At 45.5% G+C, this 16912-nt stretch overlaps 1 protein-coding gene and 1 long non-coding RNA gene across 4 annotated transcripts in view; one reads left to right on the top strand and one right to left on the bottom strand.

Annotated features, from left to right (window-relative positions):
* BRWD3 (bromodomain and WD repeat domain containing 3) overlaps positions 1–8723 on the bottom strand; it is a 66133-nt gene extending 57410 nt beyond the window's left edge. For all 3 annotated transcript variants that reach the window (XM_064518449.1, XM_064518450.1, XM_064518451.1), the window contains exons 1-4: positions 8411–8723; positions 8255–8313; positions 8061–8090; positions 7597–7656 (exon numbers count right to left, since the gene is read on the bottom strand). In XM_064518449.1, the coding sequence (XP_064374519.1) occupies positions 7597–7656; positions 8061–8090; positions 8255–8313; positions 8411–8447 (186 nt within the window). In that variant the 5' untranslated portion in view covers positions 8448–8723. The remainder of the gene's footprint in view (positions 1–7596; positions 7657–8060; positions 8091–8254; positions 8314–8410) is intronic.
* On the top strand, positions 8172–16643 carry LOC135329573 (uncharacterized). Its single transcript, XR_010391122.1, has 2 exons — positions 8172–8302; positions 11806–16643. It is a non-coding gene; the product is annotated as an uncharacterized LOC135329573 (long non-coding RNA).
* Positions 16644–16912: the final 269 nt, after the last annotated feature.

The raw sequence follows: 16912 nt of genomic DNA, 5'->3' as shown, positions 1-16912 counted from the left end.
TGTTCATCTACTGCAGCGTGAGCCATTTCGGCTCCCCTGGCCAACACGGCACTAAGCCGGCAAAAAGAGGAATAGGGTTTCTGCTAGGTTTAGCAAAGCTGACCGTGTATTCAGAGACGTGTCAGAGCTGGTAGAAAGGAATTTCTTTTAACAGCAGAGTGCCACCAGATTGGCCCAGCTGTGTCATCTACCTGGACTCACAGGGATATCTCCAGTGCTTGCACAAGCACATCTGAGGGGGCAGCACAGAGCTGGGAGGAAGCGAAGCAGCAGGAAGGAAGAGAAGGTACCTGCTTCGTCCAGAAGCGATGCCAAAAAATTGTCCATTGAACTGTGTCATCAAACAGCTTATTACAGTATGTCATTGAGAAATCGCTCGTTCCAGTTGGGCAATAGCAGTGGTGCTACTGCGGCTCAATGCAGTGAGTCACGTTTTGTAATATACCAACCTGCACCACAGGCAGGATCAACATGGTCCCACAAATCCACAAATACGATTTTAACCAACGAAAACACAGGCTTTTCTAATGACACACACGAGTTATCATGTAACTAAAAACAACCCAAACTCTTCCAAGCTGAATGGAAACTACAGAAGAGAGTCAGGGTTCCCTGCCCTACCTCTCACTTGCTACCTGTCAAAGGTATATTAAAAAAAAGCAAACCACATGAATGCTGAGCGCTTCCAAAGCTCCGGGCTTCTCATGGAAATGGAAGAATTGTCCCTTTGCCAGCAAGATAAGTGTGCTGACTGCATTACCACACTGTCCCACTCCATGGATTTCATACCGTGAGCACTAAGGAATGACCAGCCCTGCCTAACGAATGCTCCCTTCTGCTACTGACTGCCTTCTCCAGCAGGGACAGGTACCATTCTTCTGACCGACTTTCTTCAAAAACACACAGTTCTGAACTTGCGTTAGTACCTTCCCAGCCGCGCGGTCTGCTAAGACCACTGTGTAAGTATACATTTTCTTTAATTGTAAATTACATGATATAACAGAAGTCAAAGTGAGATAAAAGGTTTATGTGAACTTTTGTAGTTGCCTGTCATTCTTACCTCGTTCCTGAAATATTATAAATGTGTTAACATTATAAAATATTGTGTTATCCTGTGCTAGGCTCCTTTCATAACATAAGGGAGGATCTGAAACAAAGGCAATTCTACAGAGAGAATCTGCAGTTTAATGATTAATAAAATCAGGGCATGAAATTCTCTTACCTCTCCAATTATCAGTAACATGCTTCTCGGTCAACAACTGCCAGTTCTAGCAATTTGCTAAGCTTAAAATTAAAAGATTAAAAAGAATAGCCACTCCAGAAACTGTCATTTCCCATTTTACTTTTGGCATGGAAAGAACTTGTGCTCTCTCTAGAAATATAGAATTTCACAGTAAAACAAAATCACTCTTCTAGCATAATAAAATAAAACACTTCCCTTTCCCTCAGGAAGGTGCTGCTTTCTCAGTATCACCCCTGTTCTCATGTCTAAGGAGAGGCGCTGAATTAAGCCTGGCAGCAAGTATCCTACTGCGGAGACAGGGCCCAGGGCTACTCACACAAAAGCACGAGCGACTCGAAAAGGAGTCCTCAGTACATTAATTCAGTGCATTATTCTGACATGGGACAGTACCTTGTTGCATACGTATTTGTGGATTAGGCCACAGTTTTATACAGAACAGTAAAGGGAGTGAACATCTACACATACACAGACCTGTCGACATGCAAAGATCAAAGCGGGATGCGTCAGACTCGCTGAGCATGTGACAGTATTGCTACATGCCTGCTGGTGACTTGTCCGGCATATCCGCACATTAAGCGGCTCAGGATACTAGACATCTGGTCGATCACTGCCCAAGCCAGGAAAGTCGGCAAATCAGTGCTCATTTTTACTAGAACACATATAATTTTTTCTAAATGACACTTAATATGGAGCATGTTGCACAGACTAGGCTCATATCAAAGTGACCATTTACTTTTTATTAATACACCCTACTCATCAGATTTGCCACCTGCAGTTAGGACCGTATCACACTGAAGAAAAAAAGCTGTATGACTCGTCTTTCCCTGTACATCTACATGCTTCTACAAGCCAAAACAGCCCAAATAAGTGGCCCTTAATCTGAATATTAACATTCTGATTATTACCAAACAGCTGCACAGGCAGACAGCAATAGAAGCAAAATCTCCTAGGGATTTTTTCCGTAATAATTTCCAAATAAAATGCTTAAAGTGAAGCCCAGAGCAAAACAAACACGGTTGTCTTTTCAGGTTCCCAAAAGAACTTGAAACAGAAATCATTCCTTTTACATTTGCATGACACAGCTGTATACAGGTTTTTAAGCACCTCTCCAAAACATGAAGCTACAAACCTACAGACAAGGACAACAAAGTCTCACTAATCTAATTTTCATTAAAAGAAGGACAGAAAAAGGCAAAGCCTACCATCAGTTACAACTACATCTTTACTCTGTTTTAGTCCAAATCCCTTACTGCAAAAGTAAACAACAGTAAGGATATTATCACCTCCTCAAACCTATTAGAAAATGGTAATACAGGCCCAAAAAGCACTTAGTAAAGAATTTTTGAAAGAGAACGCCATTTCCAAAGGCATTTTAACTTAACACAGATGAACTGAAAACACACTAAGTGAGAGCAAGGTCCACATACCAGGATAAATTACAAAGAGAAAAACATTCTTTTGCCTCCAGGTGTCAAAGACCCTGTAGATGTTAAAAACATCAGAGCACAAGAATCCCACAGTACCACAGAAGAGTCTTGTAATATAGAAACCGCATAGAGCTTTACATGTCGAAAACTTATCAAGAATTGGGTAAAGTGAATCTATCCTTTTAAAAATTTACATAAAGAACCATGGGTGAACGTAATTCAACCATGCCTGCATTAACTAGTATGCAAATAAGTTGCTACAATGATAAGCAGCTGCAAGTAATGGGGAACTGCCTCTGAAGTCAGTGCTAGGAGAAAGCTATACCCCTAAGCCTGTTCGTGTTTCTGTTGTTGGAAGTGTTACAATATAATTGGAAAGACTACTAAAGCAGGGGGTCATCACTATACAGCTAAGACAGGCAAGAAATTTGTTGGTCCCTGTAACAAACAAACAAACCCTTCTGGCATTATAGTTGACAAATTCTCCTTCAAGAAATGTTTCAATAAACAGGAAACAAGCAAACAAAAAAAAAAGGACTCTTTGTGATTATTATCATAAGAAGACGTCTGTCTTCCCAGGGTTTAGAATCAGAGAGCTCTGAAACATCTCTTTTGGGAAAGCCAGCCAAACCTTCCTGCAGGGCACAGAAAATTTGCTGCAAGAGCTACGCAATGGAAGCGATGCAGAAAGCAGCAGGGATTTTCAAGGGATCCTTCACACCAAGGTCTCTGCGGGCAGGCAGTTAGTCGTGCCTCAGCAGCAGATTTCTAACCTCTAGGCAGCCGTATGACACTGCCTTCAGCTGCCAAAACAGCAATCAATTGACAACTGTATCAAAAAGCAACAGAGAAGACCAAGAGGCCCAGAAGGGCTGAGCAAGCAGGAAATTACTCAAGACCTTAAATATGGAATCTCAGCACAAAAGGAAGCCCAAACATTAGACTTGCACAAGACATCAGTGATTTGCAAAAATACATTAATTTTGAAAGCCATTATCCACTCCAGGGTTGGATCTACCATGCCACCAGATGACATTTTCCCGAGGTGACAAAACTGTATTATCTTTCTGCTGCTAATACTGGGATTGGCAATATCTATAAATAACAGCACCTCAGCCTCGTAGCTAGTTTTAAGTCAATGCAGATGGACAAGGCAGAAACTCAAAGCCAAATCCTATAAGCTGTTCCATACTAGCACGGCCATTCACGGATACAAATTCTCCACTTGAATACACTGAGGACCACTGTCCAACAACAGCTGATTTTCTATTTTTTTCTGAAAATACACATAATTTCAGCACAGAGACCAAAAGGGAGTTAGCCAGAAGAGCCAGCCCATCAAAAAGTTCCTGAAAACCAGACCACAGTTAGTCATTTTTATCAGGAATAAACACAGCTGATTTCTAACAACACTCCACTGAAGACCGTTCTGATACTGTAAATTAACTCAGTTTGACTTGTCCATACAACAGCTGACTCTACATTAGACTGCTACGGCTAAATAAAAATAGAATTATTAATCAAGTGCAAATTCTACTGAAGATCTTCCAAAGGGTAGTGAGGACCCTCCCCTTTACAAATATGTTTCACATCTCACGATCCCCAGCAGTCAACAACAAAGTAAAAACCACTTCAAGAACATAGATTGTTAGAGTATACCTGCACGATTACCTATACGGGCAGCCACATGTTGCACATCAAAAGTACTCAAAACTGGGCAGAAAAGACAACGGGAACACAAATGCATATTAAGCCAACATGCTCTGCATGGTTTTGCTCACTAGATAAAACTCTTGTTAGAGTATCTTAAAGTACCTCTACGCCTTGTGGTACCTGACATTTCAAATAAAAGACCAAGCTCAAGTGAAAAAAGAAATTTCGATGGACAGATGTCAGACTTTGACTCTAAGTCCAAGTAAAGTGGGAGTAAACATCACCTGACAAAAGTAGATTTGTGGGCAAATATGCTGTTGTATCTTTATCAGTTTCCAAATGCCTTAAGAGCAGTAACAATATACTCAGTGGCATGAGTAGCAGCATATTTTCTGAAAAATACAAACACTAATCTAAACAGTCACATTCAGAACAGAAAGGAAAGAAAGAAAAGTTGAAGATTCAGCAATTAGAACTAGAAATATTTAGTCAAATTTGCAGGAGCAGAATATTGGGCAAAGAAACAAAAAAATTCTGACTTCTCTGAATTTGTGAATTCCCGCTCAGTTTAATTATCTCAGGCCTGTCTGAGGCTGTAGTCTGTAAGCCTGTCTGTAGGTCTGTCTCAGGCCTGTAGTTGCAAAATTTGGCAAAGATTTTAACTGAATTTGTTTTTCGGCCTTTAAGTGGTCAAAAAGGAGGACTGTGTAGGAAAAACTTCACCCCCAATTATTAGCATCTGTAATTATTTTTGCTTTATTATGTGACTGAATTAATTACAAACAAGTTCTGAGTTATTTGTATACTTCACAACCCTGGCTTTGATCTAAACATTACGTTCAAACATCTAGCTACCTCTCCCTCGCATCTGAAGTCAAATAAGCAGTCCAGGTAATATAGAGTCATATGCATTTAAAGGTCCAAATTCCAACTACGTCAAAACCCAGGCAATGTCAGGAAAAAAGTCTTTCCTTCAACATGCTAAACATTGAAAGCATCATTTTGAGGATTAATAGAAATAAGCTCACTTCATCCCATCTAGCGTCAACCCATCTTGCCATAACGATCCAGTTACAGTCTTGTTCCTTACTATAAATCATATTAAACAGTTAAATAACAATAAGCAAAAGAAAGTCTAAAAGGATTGATTATTCTAGACAGGAGAGAATAATCTTATCATTAATTTTGATAGTTCTATAATCCAAAGCAATTTCCAGCTAATTCCAAGCCTGACTTTGCACCAGTTGTTTCTTGTTTCCGAACTTTTAACGAAATGTACACGGCTTCAACAGTGCCACCTAACATCCAAAAATGTTTTTAAGGCTTTCCTAGTTATGCGCATAGTATGAAAAGAAAAATGCAGACATTAATGTAACAGGTAAAGCAAAAATTGTATGTCTGAAATCAGACCTCATTATTTCCACTGTTAACATTCCCCTCAGGTACAAGGTGCAGTCACAAGCTAAACCTGAAACAGCTCATAGCTAGATTTTAGGTTCTCTAGGAAAACCACTCAGCATTAAAATTTATTGAATGCTGTACTTATTCCATTTCTGTCCATCCAATGTACCTTTTCTGGATAATTCCAGGACTGTAAGATGAAATGCAGTGTTCAGTTCTTAACACACTTTGGAAAGGGATGAAAATGTCTCATTGGCTACAAACGTCTCAACTCAGGACAACACAAGCAGCTCTCCCATCTGCATCTGAACTTCTCAAATACCGCTAAAGTGGAAAACAAACTATTGAGCAAGCTACAAAGAAGTTTGAGCAACAGTCATGTCAAAATCCCACATCACCATTTCACTGCAAGATGGGAGAGGAAAAAGAGTGGGTATTTTCGATTACTTCCAGGTAAGGAGATGGGGATGATCACCTGTATGCAGTACATCAGTATTGTAAAGCCTCTTAGTGAGCTTACAGCATTTATATCAGTGTCCTACATTATCACCCATGGCTTCTAGTATTAAAACAATTTGTATCCTTCAGAAACAATGAAAATCCCTTTTCAGTTTTGCTGCTTCCACGCAGAGATCATTAAGAATAGGTGCATCTTGCAGCCGCGGGACTGATTTTCCTAGCAGGAATGGAAAAACGACCATCTCCAAAAATAAGACGCGCAGGATCCGGAGCTCTCCCAGCCGCGCGCTGCCTCAGTGCAGCAGAGAGCTGACCTTTCTCAATGACAGATAACAGTTTAAATCTAGCAAAAGCAATCTCCACACATTTCATAGTCTTTTCACGGTTTTAACATTACATTTTAAAAACCCTTTCTTTTTTTTTTCCTCCTCAAAGAGCGGGCCAACGCGGTGCGACGGCTGCGGCGCAGGCCGTGACGCCAAGCCAGGAATCCCTGAATCACGGCGCCCGGGGACCGCCCGGGTGGCACGTAGGCGCTTCCCCTCCCGCGGCCGGGGGACGGGGCCGCCCCGCAGACAGCCCGGGAGCGGGGGGGGGAGCGGCGGAAAGCGGCTCCCCAAACGCCGAGCCGCTTCCTGCGGTCTAGCAGTGCCCGAGAGCCGCCGCGCTCAGGCGGCGCTGACGCTTCCTCCCGGCGGGGGGAGCAGGAAGCGCGGAGCCCGGTCGGTTTTGTTTACGGACGGCGGCGGGGGCGGAGGGGAGGCTTCCCCGGGGGCGTTTCCACGGAAAAAGTGGATGTTTCCACGGAAAAAGTGGATGTTTCCACGGGGGGGGCACTCCCACGGGCCCCCGCTTCGCCGAGCGCCTGCCGAAGCGTTGTCAACACCCCCGGGGGCCGCCAAACCCCGGAAGGCCGCGGGGGAGCCACCGGCAGCCGCAGCCCCCCGGGGCCGCCGCGGCCCGGCGCTCCCGGTGCGCCCAGGGCCGGGGGCGCCGGGCCGGCCGCGGCGCTCAGTGGCTGCGCTGCAGCGGCAGCCAATCAGCCGCCGGCTTGCATCGCCGCCCGCCGCGCTGCCGCTTGTTAGGCGCGGCGCCATTCGCCGGGGCTCCAGCCCCTGGTACGTGCCCTCAGATAACCCTCCCGCTCCCCCACAATAGGCGCGGCGCAGCCGGCACCGAGCGGCCCCCGCGGCGGCGGGGCCACCCCCCCCCCCGGGCCCTGACCGGCCCCGTTAACCCCCCTCCGGTCACCCCCCCCCCCCCATACACACACACCCCGCCAGCGCGGCCCGGCAGCCGCGGCCTCGGCGGGGCGCAACCAAGCCCCTGTGAGGGAAGGGGGGACGGGGACCGGGCGGGGGGTCGTGGGGGGGGGGGGGTACCGGGGGAAAGGGGGCAGTGAACGCGGCTCACCAGGTCCTCGAAGCTCCTGCGGTGCTCCTTGCCCTGCCAGTCCAGGCGCCGGGGGATCAGCTGCGGGAGGCAGACGGGGAGGGGGAGGAGGAACCGGGGGGTTGGAGACGGCGCTCAGACCCCGCCGGCCCCGCGCGCACCGAGCCCTCCCCGGGGGCGAGCGGGGCTGGCGGGGGGGGTGGGGGGGGGTTGGCGGCGCTGCCCGGCCCGCTCGCCCACCCCCGCGACAGCGCCCGGCCCGGGGACCCCAGCCCGAGCCGCCGGCCCCTCCGCCCGCCCCCCGCCCTCGGGGCGCCTCCCGCGGGGTCTCCGCGGCGACCCGCGGCGGGGTGGGCTGGGTTAGACGGGGCAGGGCGATCCCCCCCCCCCCCCCAGCCGCCGCCGCCACCCTGCCCTGGGCTCGCCGCCACCCCGGCTCCCCTGTCCCGAGGGCTTCCCCAGCCCTGCCCGGGCAGGCGCCTTACCTGGTGCTCCTCCAGCTCCTCCACCAGCACCTGGGGAGAGAGGCACAGCGCACACACACAAAGGACGTGAGTCCGGCACCGCAGCGCGGCTGCCTCCTTCCCCCACCCTCCGCCGTCCTGCCCCGTCCCTTCCCCGCCTGCCCGCCGGCTCGCCCCGGCGGCGGCCCGGCCGGAGCCCCCGGCGCCCGGCTCACCTGGGCGGATTTCTTGCACGGTCCGGACTGCAGGAACCTGGCGATCAGGTAGTAGAGCTCTGCGGGGAGGGCAGGGGGAGAAGGGGACACGGTTACAACGGGGGCGGCCCGGGGGGGGCGGGGGAGGGGGCAGCCCCCGCCGCCAGCCATACCCACCGGCTTCGAGCTGGGTCGGGGCGGCCGCTGTCGCCATCCTCCTCAGGAGGCCCGAGGGGGAGGGGAGCCGGCGGATGGCGCCCCGGGGGGAAGCCGCCCCTACTGCGGCCGAGCCCCCCTGGAGCCGCCGCCGCGGTGCGTGTGCGCGGCGCTCGCCCCGCTCCGGCGCCCGCCCGGGTTCATGGCATCGCCGTTCGCCCCATAGATATCCCGGCCCGAGCGGCAGGAGCCGAGCGGGCTGCAGCGCGCGCCGCCCGCCGCGCGGGGGCGATGCGCGGGCTGGCGCCGGGGGGAAGCGCCGCCGCCAGGGGAAGGAAGCGCCGGGGCGGAAGGAAAGGAGGGTGACGCGGCGGCGGGTGGCGGCGACGCTCTAGCGCGAGCTGCCGCTTCCGGCCGCGAGCTCGGTGGTGCGGCGGCGGCGGCCGCCTCGCGCCCTTCCCGCCGCGGCCGCGGGGGCGCCGCCGCCATTACGCGGCGCGCGGGGGCCTCGCCCGGCGGGTCGCGAGCGACGGCCTCGGGCAGCTGCCGCAGAGCGGGATCTCCGCGCCCCCCCGGGATACCGGGAGGGTGTTTGCAGTGCGGGGCTGCGGCGGGGGAGGCGCCTGGGTGCGGCCCCGCCGGGACGCAGCTGCGGGAAGGCGGAAGCGGCCGGTCCGCGGCCGTTAGGAGCGGCTTGGGTTGGCGCTGTTGGGCGGCTCGGTCTGTGCGGCCCTTGGGGGGGGGTGCTCGGCGCTGCTTTCCCGCCGGAGCTGGTAACCGGCAGAGCCCTGGAGCGGCTCTGTATCCGACAGCCGTATTCAGAAATTAAAATCGATTGCAGGCGTTCAAAGTAAACATTCGTTTTTCTAAGAAGCCACAAGAATTTTAGGATCTTCAGATTCCTTTCAGTCAAATATGACCAAAATCGAAAAACACATGAAGTTCTCATGCGCTTTCTGAGAGTAGGCAGGCAGTAGAAGACTGAGCGGGTCCTGATGGAAAGCTGAATTTAGATACCTGTCAGCCCATGCTAACTTCCGTTAAGAAAAACCTAACCGTAAGAAAAGGTCAGAGCAAGCATTTTATTAGGTACGGAGAATATTTATGGTGATATGACAAAAGGTTCAGGAAAATTACCGTTCTTGAGTTCTGCTTGTGAAACTTCTATCAGAAAAAGGAACTTTTTAATCCCCTGGGAATGTAGGTAAAGATACTCAAGACAAAATGTCGGAATATGGATGGCTGGTGTTTGGCAACTTAAATAAGTGTCTTGATACTTGGAGGTACTAACCATCTGCATCTCACATTTAAGTAAATGCGAACTGTCAGGGCTAAGTAATCAGTACGAGACGCCTGTTGTTATCAGTGCGTGTCATTGCCCCAGCACATAAAAATCAATGATACACCTTAAAGGGCATAGTCCTGTTAAGGCTCCAGAATGTAGGACATAGAATGGCTTTAGGAGCCAAATTAAATTTGTTTGCCCCCAGTGTCCAGGAAATAAAAGATATGATTGATGTTGCACCCGTTCCCTTCAAAGGAAAAGGTGTATTATCAATCACCATTGACACTCTTAAGGGTAGCACGTAATTTTTCCACGGGAAGCATCTTGTCAGAGCACAAGGAATTTATTTTACTTCAGCAATAAGTCGCTAAAATGTGTTAAGTGAGTTGACAGCATTCTTTAATTTAAAACTATATTTTGTCACCATAAATATCTGGCATTCCATATTAGAATTTCTTGAACAGTGTTCTGAGAGTTGGCCTTGGCAGTGCATCAATTGCTGTCATAACTGGAAAATAAAGCAAGACAACTCATCTTCATGCTTTGAATACCAAAAGCTGAATCATAGTAAATTGGTGCAGTTGAAACATTAAGAATAGGTTCATTTTTAGCATAGATTTATAGCATATATGCGTGACTAGACTTTTTGTGAAGTGCATTTTCAGAGTTCTTCCTGCTGTTACTGTCGGGATATTAGCCCTTGCTTCTGTCACCTGTTTTCAGGATGCTTCAGGATACCAAGACCAAGTTTCATTAGCTCTCTGAGAAGGAGTCAGATATATGACATTCAGTTGACCTGCATAATTTGCGTATATTTTAATATAGGTGTAGAAGTTTTTTGTTTTATGGCAGGAGCTTGGATTTACTGGCTGCTAGATCTCCCTTCTTCTTCGTCCTCTCAAGTTCTCGTTCTATTAATGAGAGTTTAAATAGGCAAAACCCAGCTTACCGTCATGGCTCTCAATCTTTTTTGAAGACAAGGTCTTCTATCAAGAGAGATGCAAGGTGCCGCCTTGCCGAGCTGTAAGCCTCAGCTCTAGTGGCTTTGCAGTTGTAGCAACACTTCTGCCTTTCCAGTGTTACACAGGAGCCTTTGGAGTTACAGTACTGGCACTTCTGTGAGAGATCCAGTGCAAAATTGAAGTTCTGAAAACAAATTATCAGTAAAATTATCAGTAAAAGAACATTGTGATATCTTCTGTCCTTAGGTAATATTTCTCCTTCCTGTTCTCAGCACTGATAATTGCAAGCTTATCTTTTTATGCATACCAGGAGTACAAACAAAAAACAGATGATATTTTATAAAATGGCTTGAAAGTACATGTCAGTCTTTCTGAGATAAATATAATTCTGTGTCAAGTGGAAACACTGCACCATAAATATTATATAGCACCATATCTTGGCATGGTCCTGTGGTAACAGTTACCTGATACATTTCTTCTTAATATGGCATGTTTCCTTGGCAGCTTTTGGTTGGTGTCTTACTGTACATGTCTGCTCCTGACTGACTTTTATGTGAGCTTGAAGATAGCACCGCAGGAGGCTATACCACCGCAACAGGCAGGATTATTCTTTTAGGGCCTATCCAGAGCCAATGGGAATTTCTACAGTAATTTCAGTGGGCTCTCAAGTTGAAAGCCTGAGACAGAAAATATTCGCAAAGTAAGCTCATCTGTCCTTGGCTTGTGTCCTTCCCACACCATCCAGAATGGAAGTCTTGCCAAATGCTGTTTGCCTAGGTTCATAGCACCTAGGGTCACAGGACCCCCAACTTAAAACTCAGAAGCACTCCACCTTGCAAAGGCTGCACCCTCATCCTTCCTCACATTGCATGATGCATCAGCATAAAAGCAGCACATTAATAATCACATAGCTATTCATTATGTATTTGTTGCAGAGTACAGGTATACAGGATATGGCATTCTGCATTCAGATGAAGTACAAATAGAGCATTAGTCATGCCCGTAACAGCCGTTGCGTAACTCTTCCCTTGGCCAGACTCCTTCAGAGGGATTGCAGCTGTGGTTTACTATTCTGCAGTGGCCCCCAATCCTTTTTCCGTGTCGCTGGTTCTGTGGCACCACACCTTCAGAGTTTTAATGTTCTACCAGTTGCTTTATTCTCTCCTAAGGTTTCTCTAAGGACTGTGATCGATACGTCTTCGGCTTCTCCAGGGTTCTCCCCTTGAGGAGTAGTCTTTGGCTGGTGAGTAATGCCCATCTGCAAGTTTAACTTTCATTCCCCAGGAACTCGTTTCCACAGCGCACTGCAGCCACTCACAGCTTGCAGCTCCGTGACTCATCTCTTTCTGGATCCCCTGCATCCAAGAAGCGGCGTATTGGGGAATGATAGTAAATCTCCTTGTGAAAGCAAGATTTGATGTTAGTGCTTATTCATCTCTCTCCAAAGCAGAATTCTGTGCGTAAATGCTAACAGAAGCAGTGGTAATGAGTAGTGAAGGAAAAACATATTAAGTGACATGATAATCTTTGCTAGTGAACAGCAGAGAGATTCAAAAGCAGAAATGCTTTAAGGAAGAAGCTTAACAGTTCTTCTCCATACTTGCATGTTCTTAAAAAAAAAAAAAAAAAGAAAAGGAACAATAAAAGGAAAGCCTTTGAAGGATTTTAGGCGTGGAAAGCTTTAGATAAAATACTTCTTTTAATATATACCTCTTGTGAATATTTACATCTGTCTGTACCTTAACTATGAAAGCTCTGAGGTCTACCCAGTATCCCTGTCTCCCTTTACAAATTCCCGCACAGTATTTAAAGGGTATTTTCCATTCGCATGTGATTATTCTCTCTTGCCTACCTGTTCACACACTGTCCCACAGGTAGGACCAGTCCCATTCTGCCACAGCCAAATGTTTGAAAGACTGCAGGGGCACCTGCCTCTTCCCTATGCCTCCTGGCAAGACAGAGTGCAGATTCTTTATCAAGAACATCCCTGATCCATAGGAAGCTTGAAAGGGTGGGTAACAAATGCTGAACAGGTACTGGGAGAATATCACTGTTAAGGAGATTTTTTTGAGGTTATTGATACAGGTCATAATTATGTGAGGTTGATTTATGAGACTTCATTTGATGCATGTGTATGCATTTTTCATATCTCCATAGGCTTACTTAATTCTGCTTGCTTTTCTACCTTCATATTGATATCTCTTGTCTCTGATGAGTATGCCTGGTTCCCTCACACAACATCTCTATATAAATGTTACTCCAAGTGAAAACCTGTGAGGAAAAAAGCCCTCAGAAAAACGGCCTCATAATTGTGGCATTGCACCATTTACTTATTTAAACCACTTTTAGCTTTAAGAAACCCCCTTGTGATTAACCTAATGCACCTTATCCGTCTGAAAAACTCATTTCTGACAACTCTCCAGTAATATTCCAATACCCATCTCTCCCACCCCTTTAATACACTGGAAGCCTCTCAGCACTTAACAATAAGCCATTTCTCAGCTTTTAGCTTCTTTTTGATGTACCCAGGGCTTCAGTAGTGCTTGCATTCAGGATCCTTCTCATACTTTAATTGTTAGCAGTCTCTACCTCCTCTGTGAGATGGTATATCACCTAATGCTCTATCCGGAGTCAAAAGTGGCAATTAAAGGCCATAAAAGGCATATTTAGACCACAAAAGTCCATACACATTCAGTTTTCTCAACTAAGTGTGAAAACAAACACCTGAAAAATCAGAAAAGAAAGGGAGTGACACAAGTTCTCTACCATACAAACAAAATTTCCTAGAGCCAGAGGTCTGTGATAGAATATGAGAGAACCCTGCAAAGGCAGAGGACAGGAGCTGAAGAAAGTACGGACAAGCAAAAGTGGCAGCCAACAGAAAATGAGAAAACCTCATCTCTGTTCCTGGTTGCAGTATTTTTTGCACAAAAAGTCATTGCTATCAGAGACAGATGAGTCAGTGCTCCTCTTGGAAAGCAGAAAGCACGCAGAGTGGAGGAGGTATGGTCGTGGAAGCAGCAGTGCTTGGTAAATGGTGTAGATTCTTTCACATTCACAAAGACCTACTTTTGCAGAAACCATGTGTTGGTGGTTAGTAGGCTGGTGGATACTGTTGGTGTTGGACAGCAAGGAGTAGTGTGAATGATAGTTTAGATTTAATGTGGTTTATAGCCAGGAGGCTACTACATTTCACTTAAACACAGACCCAGGTATCTTCTCAAAATTCAGTAAAGTGGTTCAGAATTTTCTGTGAACTAAATGAAAGCAGAATTTGCTAATTTGTTTTCAGCCAAATGTTACTGTTTTTTTGGAGAGGCAAGAAGCACTAAAGATCCTGAAGTGCTAAAGGTTGTTGTTTCAAGATGGTTATGCCTATTGCTTAAACTGGCCTTCTTTAGTAGGAATAGTATGACCAAATTCATTTTCCAACATTATCCACTTCACTCATAGTAGCTTACTGGGGTAGTTCATAGAATCATAGAATAATTTAGGTTAGAAGGGACCTCTGGAGGTTATGTAGTCCAGCCTCCTGCCCAAAGCAGGCCTAATTAGACCAGGGTGGTTTGGGCTTTATCTGGTCAAGTCTTGAACAGCTCCAAGAATGGAGATTATGCAGCCTCTCTGGCGAACCCATTCCAGTCTTGGACCATCCTGACAGTAAAAATTTTTTTGCTTAAGTCAGTCTGAATTTCCTGTGTTCTGACTTAGGACTGTTGCCTCTCATCCTATCGCTGTAGTTGACAGTAAATGCAAGTAAGCAGAGTTTTCACCTGTTTAATTTGGTCACTAAATTAAATTAAGTTACCCACAGCTAGCTTGTAACACTAAGCAAATGAATCTCTCTCTCATTTTATTTGCCATTATAGTTTCCTGGTGAGTCGTATTCTGCCTTGTCTTTTATAGCTTTAACATACCAGAAGTAAGTATGTGATTGCAATTACTCCAAAACCAGGCAGAAATATACAGTTGCAAATCAAAAAACAAAGTTTAGATTGGAATCATGCCTGCAGGTGTGCTAGAGAGGAACATGGGCTGTACACATACTTTTCAGTAGATTTAAATAGGAATGTGTGTCTGAATCCATTTGGATTTACGGGCTATAGGAAGTTAAGCATTTTCAGGTTCTTTTTTTCACAGCATTTTCCATCCACCTTTATATGCATCATGCTCATCTTGTATCTTATATATGCAGCCAAATGCTACACCAGGATATGAATTTTTTCAGAAGTGAAATCCAAGGTTTTTGTTTAAGTGATACAAAAATAAGTGCTATTCAGAAAGAACTTAGAAATTGGTGCTTTGTACCATACAGTTGTAGCCAGATATAGACACTGAAAAGTCAAGGTTTACTGTAAGATGATCTACAAATTCAGTAACCTCAGATTAAATTTTGATAGCATAGCTCATTTATTGTAAGTAAATATGAGATGCAAAATAATTAACAAAACAGTCAAGGTCGTGGGTTTTGATGAGTGCAGAGGTCGTGTATGTACATCAACATCCCGTCTTGTGGGAGAAATCTCAAAATTTCCCCACCTATTTACAGTTTTTTTCCCGTGTAGCAGCTGTTAAATAATAATCAAATAGCTGCTAGATATTATACAAGATCTGGTCTAGGTTTTTTGCTATTTTTAATTTTTTGATACCGTTTAATTTCACTGCTGCATCGTACCAGTCGTTCCTCTAGATGGTGCTCCATTACCAAGAGTTGCATGTAACACTATCCCATGTGAAAGGCTTTGCAGAAATCGTCCGGACGACACTCTCCTTTGTTTCCAAATTCTAGCTTATAAGAGTTTGTCTAAGTTCATGGATTACTTGTTTTGTATAATATAAATGTAGTGGTTCCTCCTTCGCAAGTCTTAACCTCTGTTTGCTGGTACGTAAAATGCCACCTGTCTGGAACAGGATCATCTGTTACTCCGTGGACTGATCCATATCTCATATTTCTTATGGCAGCCATTAACTGGTGTTAGCTGTCGATCTGCTAGACGGTAGGTAACGTCACTGATGCAATCGTGGTAACTTTTGTTTGCATAGTTCTCAAATTCATTCTCTCTGAATATTACATAAATAGTTATGTATGTGTTTATTTTATATACAGATAAATGCAAATTTTCAAATATGGATGAAATGTATATAAAAACAGGCAACAGAAATCTGTGTACCTATATACTCATAGGTCTATAAATGGAATGATCAGGTAAATAATGTTACTATTCCAGTAAAATCTATCACAACAATCCTGAATCTCAACGTTATACCTGAAATAGCGTGTAACTCATCAAGTTTTCTAAGTAGGAAAATTAATAATAGTTGTAAGCGACTAGGTAGTTTTCACCGTTGTTGGCATTACAATTGCACTCCTCTGCATCCATATCCAAGGGCCTGATTCTGATCCTGCATCACCTGAAGTCACCAGGCATCTCCGTGCTTGGATCAAGCCCTCCGTGTGCGATATTCCCCGGTTGTTTAATGCATTCCCTCTCGTGCAAATGGCCACTGCTTTCGTTCCAGTTCCCGTTCTGGGGGTTTAATGAGGCACGAAAGGACTCTCTGCCCTAGAAATAGTACCCGATACTTGTTGGATGAGCTGATTCAGCAACTTCAAATCTTACTAAATCTTTTAAAGGAATAATTTTTCCGTAGGGCACAATACTGCATTTTCAACTTGTAAAAGCGCCCGGGAGCAGAGGCATCCCGTAGCGTCCCTGACGGGACACACCGTGCCTGACTGCGTGGCTTGGAGTTCAGCACGTTGTCACAGCATAGCTGGGTGTGCAAATTTTACTGCAACTCTATCAGCTAAATATAATTTAAATAGAATTATGTCCATATGTATCCTATACATTTTCTCTGTTAAGTTGTGAGGATCTTTAATGGTTTAATTTTGTATGTCAGTTTTTCAAAAATGCTAGCTATTTTTGTTAAGGCGCCCACAAGCCTCATAACAGTTTTTAGAAGTGTTACTTTATTTATTGAAATAAAAATAAGTATAAAAATGTTTTGGAGTATTTATTATATTTATTGACATCCATATCATGTAATTGTGGTAAATAAGCTTTTTAATACTTTGGGGAGATATCATCTTGTAAAAAATAGGAAGTAAATGTATTACTACATGAATTTGTGGACTAGAAGACTGTCATATAAAGCTTGCCTGCCGTAATATGAGTTTATAATGAATTTTCTAAGTTGCTAAAGAACTAATGCTCCAGTTTGATAATGGGAAAACCAAATGGGTTCTGTGAGTCACTCAACAGCACCAACATG

This window comes from Dromaius novaehollandiae, chromosome 11 (genome assembly GCF_036370855.1).
Source record: "Dromaius novaehollandiae isolate bDroNov1 chromosome 11, bDroNov1.hap1, whole genome shotgun sequence".
Lineage (NCBI taxonomy): Eukaryota > Metazoa > Chordata > Aves > Casuariiformes > Dromaiidae > Dromaius > Dromaius novaehollandiae.
This window is presented reverse-complemented; position numbering and strand designations above follow the sequence as displayed.